Source organism: Uloborus diversus, chromosome 4, assembly GCF_026930045.1.
Source record: "Uloborus diversus isolate 005 chromosome 4, Udiv.v.3.1, whole genome shotgun sequence".
Lineage (NCBI taxonomy): Eukaryota > Metazoa > Arthropoda > Arachnida > Araneae > Uloboridae > Uloborus > Uloborus diversus.
This window is the reverse complement of record NC_072734.1, coordinates 43,824,389-43,836,395: the sequence shown is the minus strand read 5'-3', so window position 1 is coordinate 43,836,395 and position 12,007 is coordinate 43,824,389. Positions and strand designations below refer to the sequence as shown.

Below are 12,007 nucleotides of genomic sequence, written 5' to 3'. Positions count from 1 at the left end.
CAAATAAAGTTAACGGTTAAACAAATATCGACAAAATAAAAATTGGAAAGTAGGGTTTTGAGGTGGGAAAATGTGTGTCTGTCGGTCTGACTGCTCCACAACTCCTTCCCCCTAAGATTTTTTTTGGGGGGGGGGGGAAATGTATGATTTTGACAAACTTTTTGTTTGAAAAATCTGGGCGAGGAAATATTATTTTCATATTTTACTTTTTGTGTGATTTTTTTTTACTGGTAGTTTCTTTCGGATTAGATAATTACAAGTTATTTTATTTTTTTCCGACTTTAAACGCTAGACTTCGATGGTTTTCAATGATTTTAAGCGTATTTAAATCAAATGATTTATTTTTTGAAAAAGGGAGTTTTAAAAAACAGTTGTCATCGATACATTAGGATTTTTTCATAACTTCTTGGAGCTTAGGTAAAATTAGGTGTGCACATTTTAATCAACGAAACAAAATCTTTCTTTTTATTTAGGAATGGGAAGGGAAAGTTACATTTGTCCAAATAACGTTTTTTTTTTCCTTACCTTATTGCACGAGCAAAGCCGTTCGGGTATAGTTAGTTAGCCTTAAAAGAGGAAGATAACATATAAACAAGCAATAGTTACTTAGGGGAAAAAACGGGCATATCTTTTTAGTAAAGAATTTTCCATGGTAACAACAAAGCACCTGACGTTTCCCGTAAAACCATTTTCTTGTCCGTTCGTCATGATATACGAGGATCAGTCAGAAAGTTAGTTGCACTGCTCAAGAAAACAAAAAAAGGATTGAAATTTTACAATAACTTTATTATTATGTTAAAGTTCCATTCAAAATCTACTTTTTAACATAGCCATCCCGTTATTTAAGCATTTGCCGAGGTGTGGTACAATTTTTTCAATGCCTTCTGCGAAGCAATCCCGTCCAATGTCCGATAACCATCGTCGGGTTGCAGCGCTTTCATTTCGTCATCCGAATAGCATCGTCGCTTTGAAAGTTCTTGTTTCATGGGACCAAAAACATCGAAGCCACGAGGTGAAAGGTTTAGGTGGCCAGGGAGGGTGATCCCACGCTTCCCACCTAAACTTGGTCTTCCCTTGAGCTCAGTGTCGTCAATATCTGTACGTCTATTCTCAACCATGTTGCATTATTTCACGATAGCTTAACGTGACATTGCATTTTCACCATACAATTCATGCTAATGCCCATAAAGTTTAGGCATTTGCACCTTGTTCCCTTAAAATCGAATCACTGCACGCATTTCGAATTTGGACGCTACTTGCAGCTGTCGAGACATGGTTGTGACTGATTACCTTGAAAAACTAAACTTGCCTTGGGGGAGCCTACGTCACACGATAAAGGTACATGTCTGAAGTGTTGCCACAGAGTTTCATCAAAATTGTCTTATATGAAACATATTTATGAATAAGTGCAACTAACTTTCTAATTGGCCTACGTAAAACTATTGTAAGACATTAGTCATAATTATGCTTTCCTTTTCATACCATCGGCCATTGCACGTAGATGCATTTGGCATTTCCTTTAACCTCATCAAGGAAATTACTTTTTGTATCCGTGCTAGTTAATGTCTTTCAACATGGCAGTAAGTACAGAGTTTGCAGGAACTTATGCAAAACATTTACCCAAAATGAAACGGTACTCAAATAAATCGCGAATATTCTTAATATATATATACGCAAACAATAATTTCTAAGAAGAGCTAGACAGACTAATTCCTATCAGGTCCGCTTTTTTTAAGCTTTGCAGACGTGGAGAGAAACTATATGCATAAAGAATATTCATTGAATTATTCTTTTTATTATACATCTGCAAACAGATAAGCTTATTTATGTGTATTTGAAAAATAAAAATATATCATTCACCACTGCGTGAAGATAAATGTGTTCTTGCTTAGAAAACTTCCTAAAGCTTTATCAGTTATACTTCGAACAAATTTTTCGATACAATTTCTCATGTCGGCGTTCCGGAGGATTCCAACAATAGCTCTTTCTCCGCACATGTAATAATAAGACTGCTTAACCTACTTAGATATAACCATAAAACGGGAAATCGTGCCGAGAACTCCATCAGGAAAATGGCGTACCGGTAAAAAAGAAGAAACTTACCCCATTTCTTTATCGCCATTTTACCAGAACATATTTCTCTCACACGTGGACCATTTAGAAACATTTTTATTCCAACCATGTTGTTCGTCTCGTTCTTCTTCTATCGAAATCAATACTTTATGTACTTTTGTTTCATCTTTGAACTTTTTATAATCTGGGATATGAAAATTGAAATATTCTGTTTTCTTTCCTTTTGGAGTTGAAAAAAGAAAAAGGAAAATATAACGAGAAAAAAAATTTCAAAATTCAAAACCTTCATCGGCTATATTTCTTCCTTTTATCATTCTGCTGATCTCTATAATATTGCAGTAAACACTTTTCCTGGCTTTTGATCATTTATTCTGCCGTAGGAAGGTAAAGGACAAAATGCAAATGTTTAATTATTATTTCTTTCTTTTGCACTTTTGTCATCTGTTGTACTTTTGCTTTATTTTACCAGCTTTTTATTTGTTTTCGCTGAATGTTAAGCAAAAGAAAAACGTCAAATTCAAACATCTTCCGATTGATAGTATGGAATCTAAAACTCGTTTCTTAAAATATCTCAAAAGGTAATTTCAGCAGATACTGCCCTCTACAAGCTCACGCCACGGCAGTATTTTTAATTTTTTTTATTTACTTTATTTAATGGTTTTTTGCAACAGAAAACTACATTGTGTCTGATACATTTTAAAAAAGCAACATTTAAAACTAGTTTTATAAACGCCAAACCAACGATTTGTATTTATTCATTTATTTTTAAAGACAATGATAAAAAGCGTAATGCGGTTGTTTTCGAAATTTTAAAAGTATTTTGTTCTTAAAACGCATGCTTAGAATACAGTATTTGACCATTTTTTAAATAATTTGACAAAGTTAAATATTTTTTTTAATTATTTTTATTGACGCGCAGACTCAATTTCATGTTCTACGCTTTTGCACATGACATCACAAGTGATGAAATGCCATTCACTGAGGCCATTAGTGCAGCGCGTAATATTTAATTCGCTTCTTTACTCACATGTACTGGCAACGATATGACTGATAAGCAAGCGTAAAGCGTAATATTTAATTCGCTTCTTACTTATTATAATATGGAAACGCGGTAGACAGCTTGCACCAGTGGAATATCGCGCCAAAGTTCATCTCTTGTGACGGCTAAAGACCGCGCTTTATTTGAAAAATCGGACATTTAAAAAAATTGTTTAAAAATTAAACGCTTTGAAAATAAAAGTTTTTCTCTCTCCAAGTTTTATTTTCTTGCTCATTCTATCTGCATCAGTGACTAAAAGTAGCACTTTTGACTGATGGAAACATCCCCATTTTCCTTCAGTAAATTTTAAAGTTTGTTCCATTTGTCAAACTATGAAACAAATTATACCTTTCCTTTCAAATAAAAAAGAGCATTTTAATAGAATCCGATTTATCAGAATTCGTCATTAAGGCATATTTTTTAGTTGTGCTTTAAAAACTGCTCTTCAATGTCTTTTTTATAATGAAATTTATATAGAAAATTTACAACATGGATATAAAAATTTTATGAAAAAATTTTTTTGTTACAGTTGAGGGTGAGGTGATTACTTTTTTGAGCAATCACGATTGCTTATTGTTTTTATTTGAACGTCCTTGATGTCCGGTTCTTTTTTCAAAATGAACCAGGGGCCTTTGCAGCATCACCATCCACCGGCCCATGCAGGAGCTGCTCCTCTGGTCCTAGGCCACCACTAAGCAGCATTGTCCTCCTCTTGGGCGGTGGCGTCCATGTTCTACATGCACACATATGCACACTTCTTACACACGTCTACACGCACACACGTATTCGCCCAGAAGGAGGGGCAGGCTTGGGAGGACAGGAGCTGTTTATAGAAACAATAGCCTTCAATGAGTAGAGTCCTGTCGCAACTCGTGATTGCGAAAAACATAATTTGAATTCAAAATGTCAGAATTTAACTTTTACATATATACAGAGGGTTTTTTTTTTTTTTTAAGGCTTTGTTAGGATTTAAAACTACCTGTAATATAGAAGTACGAATTCTCATTCATGTGCTTCTTAAACAAAATCTGCAAATCATACTTTCAATTTCTCAAATATTTTACGAAACATCTTCATTCTTTGTCACGCAAACCATCAGCAATAGATTTCAGAAAGCCTCGCTTTCAACGTTTCTGATCTTCTAACTTGATATTTTCTACAGCGGAAGCTGAAACAAACAAAATACTTCTCATGGATTCAACAGGCAATGGATAAATTTAATCGCTGAAGCGAAGTGAAGAGAATTAGCTCCTCTACTATGATCGTGGAAGCACTCTTTGTGTTAAAGCAACTAGACACGAATGCGAAGGCACTAACAAAAGCTTGAAATTTTCATGACTGATAAACTTTGTTCTACTTTCATACGAACAATTCTGCGTTGCCAACGCTGAAACATTAAATATCACTGCTTTTCCAGAGCCGAAGCTAATCACTTTACTTTAACAAATATGGCGGTTCTCCTTTGTCGTGCTCTGCTTTTGCGTTCCATTATGGCGTCCACTAATCGAATTTATTTGCCGAGAACAATGTTCTCTGTGGTGAGGGAAAAGTTTTGTTTCAAACAAAGAACTTAAAAGTGTTCTTTAACTCTGTATAAAGAGAGTTGTGAATTTTTATTTTGTTTCTTGAATTTTCGAGAGGGCATTAACTTAAAAGAAAAAAAAGTCTTATTTCCTTGCACAAATATTTGTGCGCTGAAAGCTTTTAATCACATAGCTTTGAAAAAAAAAAACTTTCGTCTTTATTCTAAACTGTTTCAGAATTAAATTGTTAAAAGCTTTTTCTTCCTGCTATAAAAAATAAAAGTTTTTCTCTAATATATTTTGCTTAATTGTACTTCTGTTTTGTTAAAGGGAAATGCAAAATATTCTTAATTGTTTGAATTTAATCAACAGCTTTATTGTGTAATTCAAATCTATCGCTCAATAAGACAATATATGCACAAAATACTACACATAAACTAAAGCAACGGGTAAAAAAATGAAAAACTGATGAATTATATGTTTAAACTATGACTAAAAGAATTCTGCAAATGTTTTTCAGATGGATTCAATTGACATTGCTAGTATTAAATTTGTAAAACCAACAGACCTTTACGGTAGTTTAAACAATTCACCTTTTTTTTTTAAATGTAAAATAGGCAGCTATGCAAAATGCCAGAATTTTAATAGAAAGAGAAGTTATTTATAAAATATGTGAATTAGACTAGATTGTAGGACACTGTTAACAACAAAGAACATATGAGCAACAATCACACTGAGAAAATATTTACTGCTATAAATTAAAAACCTTTAAAATCTTTCGTTAAAAATAACCGGTCTATTCCTGTTTTTATTACTCAATTGTTATAAGGAAACAGCAGTTTGAATATTAATACAAAAAAACATACTAATTTACTTAGATTTTGATTATTTCACTAAGAATATTGTTTTAGTTAGATGTAAACGAAGAGTTTCACGTTAGATGAAAAACAAAATTAAGAAAAAAAAAGATGATACGTTAACAGATGTATTGAGCATAATCCAATAATTCAACTTCCCATTAGACTGGTCATTCTGAGGAATCTCACTAACAGGAGAAGGGCTTGGGAAGACCCCATCGCGTTTCTCGTCCTATATGCAAAGTTAAGGGTTTACAATAAAACAGAGAAAGGCGTCCTTCGGCATAGCACCTGTACGAATTTAATGATGTATGTATTTGCTGTACAAGTAGTTAATTTCAATAGAAAGACGCATTTTCGTCATTGTGCTTCGTTTCGATAGATAGAAAGATAGATAGATGACTAAATAATACGAACACTAATGAAGAAACTGCGGTATTTTTCGGTAAGTTCTTGTTCTTGTCTAAGTTCTTGAGTCATAATTAAGGAGTTTGCGAGAAACCGATTGCGCAATTCCACCATCTGCATCTATCTACAAATCCTTTGGAAGATGTCTTTATTAATAACTAAAACTGGCTAAACTTGGCAACCTTTCGTGAAATTCCGGCAGACTTTAAGACCTTATATTTCGATAACAGGGGACACAAGGGAAATAACTTATGCGTCTAGATACATGTTTTACGTTAGTCTTTCGATTGTAGTCATTAGTACCTTATGATGTGGTTTCATGCTTAGGAGAGAACCAAAGTGATGTAAGTAGACATTTTCAGGTTTTGAATAGCTTGCATAGATAAGCTTTCATTGAAATATTTTTTAAATCATGCTGTATAGCTGCACCTATCAGGGCTATTAGTACTATATCTTGCCCCGAGACAGAAAACAGGTTCAGCTACCGCTACCATGTATACTAGTTACATTCAAATTTTTAGTTTTGGCACTTACACGCTTTCTGCTTCTCACTGCCTCAAATGATGTTAGAATTATTCATGAATTGCTTTAAAAAACATTGATAACTAGAGTGTTTTAAACTATATTGTTGACTAGTGGTACCCGCACGGCTTTGCCCGTAAAAGAAAAATTTAAAGGTCTTTTGGTTCGCCTCTATATTTACAAATAATGTATGGTGAATTTTCTCGCCAATTGGCTTGTACCCAAGTTACGGTTCCACGTTATGATAATTTCGTATCTCGCCAATTGGCTTGTGCCCATGTTACGGTTCCACGTTATGATAATTTCGTAATTTACTCGTTCATCTTATGATAGTTTTGTTCTTAAAATTGCTTTAGAAAAAGAACCACATCGAATTTTCGAAAAATCGCTTCGAGGTGCACAATCCCATGCTACAAACTAACTTTGTGCCGAATTTGTGCCGCCAGATAGCGAGACTTTCAGCTTTATTATTAGTAAAGATTTATGCGCAAACTCTCCTAGGTTTGCTTCCTCTCTGATGGACTCGTCCTAGTAATGTAGATTGCATTAGGTATTTTTGAAATACATCTCTTATTTCCAATCCTTTATAAATATTTCAAATATTTTTATTGTTTTTGTTACAGGACTTGGGCTCCGAAGAAGAAGAGCAACGAAACTGGAGAGGTATTTGTATAGCCTTACTCGTCATTGCAACCGTCTGTTCCCTCATCATCACCTCCGTGGTCCTGCTCTCGCCGGGTGAGCATATCCCTTCCTTATTTTTGTCCACTTATTTTTAGTTAGCATGGAACATGCAGCAAACAAGGAATCTGTCGATGAACGAAATGTTATATAAGACGGCGTGTTTTATTCGTATTATTTACACTTTTTGACCACTAATTCATGGTGGAGAAACTCTGATTGAGAAATACAAATTACTAATTCTCCTTTATTTTGTTTTTATATAAATCATAAAAGTGGTCCCTGATATAATGAGATCATGTTTATGTTTTGTGTCCGTTATGAGTTTTGACAAACGTAAAGGAATTGCTTTAGTAACATCTTTAACTTAATCAGATTAGTGGTAATTACCACTAATGAGGTTCAGCCCAAAATTACATTTTGTGGTCAAAAACAAACGCTTAGCTACAAGAACGCCGATCATGTGCTTTTTCTTTAGATTTATTAACAACAAAGCTTTTGTTTCTTTATTCAAAGGCCACTTGGGTTTGAAACTGAAGTATTCCACGGACACTAAGTTTCAGAAATAAACATTTAGCGTTTATAATGACTTGTAGCAGAAAATAATTAACCATGTAGGGATCTAATAATGCGAATTACTTTTAAGAAAAAATACAATAAAACTTAGCACGATTGAACGTATTTTCGTATGTAAGAAAATAGCAATCTTCCAAACATACTGTAATATTGGATTGTATAATTTGATGCATCAATAGACAACAGTTGTGAGGATTGGGGTTGCATTTATACCGCGGAAAATCTGAAAAATTATTTGTTGCTTGCCCAGTAGATGTAGCAAACTAGAATGAAACAAGAGTTTTAAACTGCTGTATTTACAAGACCAATAAAGTAGAACTTTCCATATTTTATTTTGGTATAAAAGCAGATAATCCGTTCCAGCTACCTTCATATTTCTCGCAAGTCTATCTTATATGATGGTTTACGCAATTTGATGTCGAAATATTCAACTAAATTTTAAAAATAAAAACTTTGCGTAAAATCAAATCTGTTTTCCATAATAACTCTGCGAGCTCAAACAACAACGCTGAACGTAAATAAAAAACAAATGACATTTCTTGGTAATAAATGTTAAAATTTGAAATTATTTCATCAAAAGAATCAATTTGATCAAAGTTATTTTCAATTAGTTTTGATACAGAGAAGACGCTTTGAACCGATGATAAATTTGATTCCTCCAAACCTCTCCCCGGTAGATATCACATGATTTGGCTGACAAAGCATAGAAAACTTCAAATGGCTTTTAAAACTAATTGGTATCAGATTTTAGCCAAGATTTCCAGCTGGATAGACCATCAAAAATATAAAATAAGGGAGATGGGTGCTTTAGTGTTTTTTTTTTTCTTTTCTTTTCTTTTTTTTGGATACTGAACTTCATTTCTTGTAAACTGAGTTAAAGAAAAAAAAGGTCTGACTTTTCAGACTTAAATGAATTGAATTTTTAGCAACGAAATTAGTGTTTGTCACGGGATTGCTGAATTATTTATGACTCTCCTTTCCGCCTCATCTTCAATTTAGAGTACATTCCTTGGTGAAGTAGAATTCGCACTTTCTTGATAAATATTATTTCTTCTGTCATGTTCGGTTTCCGTGTTTCAATTTTATTTTTGTCTGTATAACTGCCTCACAAAATAAAATAACATCTTATACAGATGTTTTCACCCGTTTTTGTTATTGTTTAATATATTTTTATGGCTAAAATAAGCAGCACTTTTCAAGAAGATTTTCTTCTTAGCTTTATACAGTTCTAAAGTTGTAACATTTTTGTCAGTTGATATTTTACTTCAGTTTACTCCATTGAGTTTCATGTGCAAGCATTTTTATATGTTCGAGGGTGGGTCCATAATTATGGTTCTCGACAGTTTTACAAATGAACAACCCGGTTTCTTCTCATAGAAATTTGCACCGTTAGTAAGAACCTTTGATCTTTCTTTTTTATGTACTCCGATTTTTTTTTGTACTCACTTTTGTATCTGATGCTTCTATTTCTGTATGTCAATGTCGTAAAACTGCAGCGCCAACCCACTGAGGAAGCTCTTCATACCTTCCTTGATTTTGTCATTGCTCCGGAAGCGTTGGTCACCCAAATGTTCCTTTAACTTAGGGAACAAGTGAAAATTACTAGGGTGAAATTTGGAAAGGCGGTTAAAACCCGCCGAAACACACGCACACACACAGAAACCGAAAGTCACACACAGCCCTCCGAAAATCTCCGGTCAATAGATCTTTTGCTTCACAAAGCAAAACCAACAAGTTTTTGTAAAATTCAGCAAAAAATAAACGTTTTTTGAAAGTTTTATCCTGGTTTAAAGATGAATTTAATAGAATAATTAAGTTACCAAAATATTAGGCGACATAAAAAAGTAAAATCGAGGTAACTCACTGACAAGTATCAAGTTCATTGATGTCAGTCAATTACCATGTTTTTAACTGTTTAAACCATCAAAATACATTGACGAAATTCAAATACGATCTTAAGCTAATAAACTAGGACGAAAATATTTTTAATAACGAATGTTTTGAGGCTAATGTTACAAAATACGAATTGTTTAACTTTGTAAAAATCAGTCAGTTACCCGTGGAACTACCTTATTGTCTTTCTATTTAGTTTTTATTTAGAAATTTTTTTCCTTCATTTTTCTATAGGAAAAAAATCCGAGAGAACTTTTTTATTCTTTATTTCATTCTATCTACTTGAATAAAATCTCCTCTTTCAACAATCGAATAAGGACCAAACTCGTCCGGACCCTTCCATATCGGAAAATGTATAATAGTACTGAACTATATCCATCACCTTCAACGTCAAAGTGCTCTCGGACTATAGTGATCGAGTGCGCGATCCATCTTTTTATAGTTTGCACTCAAGAATACTGCTGTCACGTGTCTGTTATAGAATACCTTTTATGTGTTGACATTCAGTAGTTAAAAAAATATGGATTTCTGAGGCTGAATGCAGCAAAAAAGTATTGAAAAGAAGATATTAAATTCTATGCATCACTTAGAATTTATTGATACAATTTGAATTTGAAAAATGAAATCTATTTACTTTATTTGGAGACATTTGTACAAACTATGAGCTTATTACTCTTTTCGCTGGACTATATGTTTGTTACTTTCTATGCAGTCGTACAATCAAAAAGAGTTTTATTTAGCCTTCCTACTTTTCTTAGTCGTTAGATGGACGTATACATATTTTTTATGAATTTTATGTAATGTTTCTTGTGTATAACGTCTGCTTACAAAGTATTTTTATGATATTTGCTTGAGTTTCACTTAATTTTCTGTATTTTATGATGCTTACATTCTATTTAAGAATGCTATCATTACTTAAAGTAGAAATTAGTCCCCCTAATCCCTTGACTGTTAAACATTTGTTTTCCGCGTATGTGGATAATTGGAGTTATGTATATTATATAACAACTAGTTGCGTTACCCGGCTTTGCCCGGTATATCTCGAAAATAACTATTATGTCAAGCGAAGTATATTCAATAACTAGGCTTAAATGAAAGAAAACCAAAAACATCATGCAAAACTTCCCTTCCCAAACAATGACGACAGATATTAAAATACTTTCAAGAAATTAAGATAAAATGAGAAAGATGAATTGAAAAAGTGTCACCGTGGAAACACAAAATAAAATGGTTAAAAACTCGATTAGAGAGCAGATTTTTCAACTTCATTTAATTCACTTGTAACTTTTTTCTAATTGAGATAGAGGATTAAACTTCCGACTTTAGGTCTGAAGTAAAAAAAAAAGAGCTCTTTCCAATGGTATCAAAAAAAAAAAAAAAAACTGTGGGTCGATTCCTTCACTTTTCATTGACGGATTTAATGACGAAAGTAGTGCCTAAATTTCAACTAAGCCTAAAAAAGTTCGATTGAAATGCGCAAAATAACTCCTGCGTAATTTAGTTGGAGCGTTGAGACAAATTGCGTAATTCGGAAATTTATGCGAAAATTGTACCTAAATTGGAATAAAAGAAGAACAATTCATCTATTTTTTTTCGAACCGGTCTGCAAACCTTTTCAGGACTTAATAGAACAAACTGAAAATTTCAGCGAAATCGGCCGGGTAGTTCTCGAATTTTGAGAGTTCAAACACACAGACACTTTTTAGAGACTTTATTTTATACTACAGTGTCTTCTCAAAAGTGTTCGTACACCTACGACTTTTAATGAAATAGACCCCTATCCATTGGTTAGAATTAATGTTTCGGAATAAGTATTTAATTATAAGATCTATGATCAATTTTTAACAAAACTGTACGAAAAATTTTAATAAAATATAATTTTTTTAAAAATCAAAAACCAAAAAGTGCCGGAAATTTTATCTCACAAAAGTCTTCGTACACTTTAAAAAATGTCTATATATTATTGAATAATCTAGTTTTTTTTAAGTTATTTATTATTTAGTAGAATATCATGCAATATCAACAACACTTTTTAAACGTCTGGTAATACATTTCAATGTGTGTGTGTGTGTGTTTTTTTTTCTGTGTCATTTCTGAGTAAGTTCAACCCGCCTTCGAGTCTTACTGTTTCTATTTCTCTTTTCGTTTCAAAGGCGTATTTTCATAATCTCTAAATTTGTTACATGAAGTTCAAATCTGGAGGTTGAGGGGATATTTTCGAAACTGAAGGACAATTTTGAAGGCACTAAACGCAATAGGTTGTAAACCGAGTGCTTCTTATCGTTATCTTGATAAAAAAATAAAAGTTATTTCCGATAACGAAATTTTCTGTTAAGAGTTTAAAATTGTTTCTTAAGATATTTAAATGAACAGCATGATTCATTAGCTCATCAAAAAATTCTAAACTACAAAATCCTGATGCCGATATGCACCCT

The 12,007-nt window shown here is 32.9% G+C and overlaps 1 protein-coding gene across 1 annotated transcript in view; it reads left to right on the top strand.

Annotated features, from left to right (window-relative positions):
• Positions 1-1,574: 1,574 nt before the first annotated feature.
• LOC129220080 (inactive dipeptidyl peptidase 10-like) overlaps positions 1,575-12,007 on the top strand; it is a 100,695-nt gene continuing 90,262 nt past the window's right edge. Inside the window, exons 1-2 of the mRNA XM_054854418.1 lie at positions 1,575-1,580; positions 7,046-7,160. Coding sequence (XP_054710393.1) covers positions 1,575-1,580; positions 7,046-7,160 — 121 coding nt within the window. The remainder of the gene's footprint in view (positions 1,581-7,045; positions 7,161-12,007) is intronic.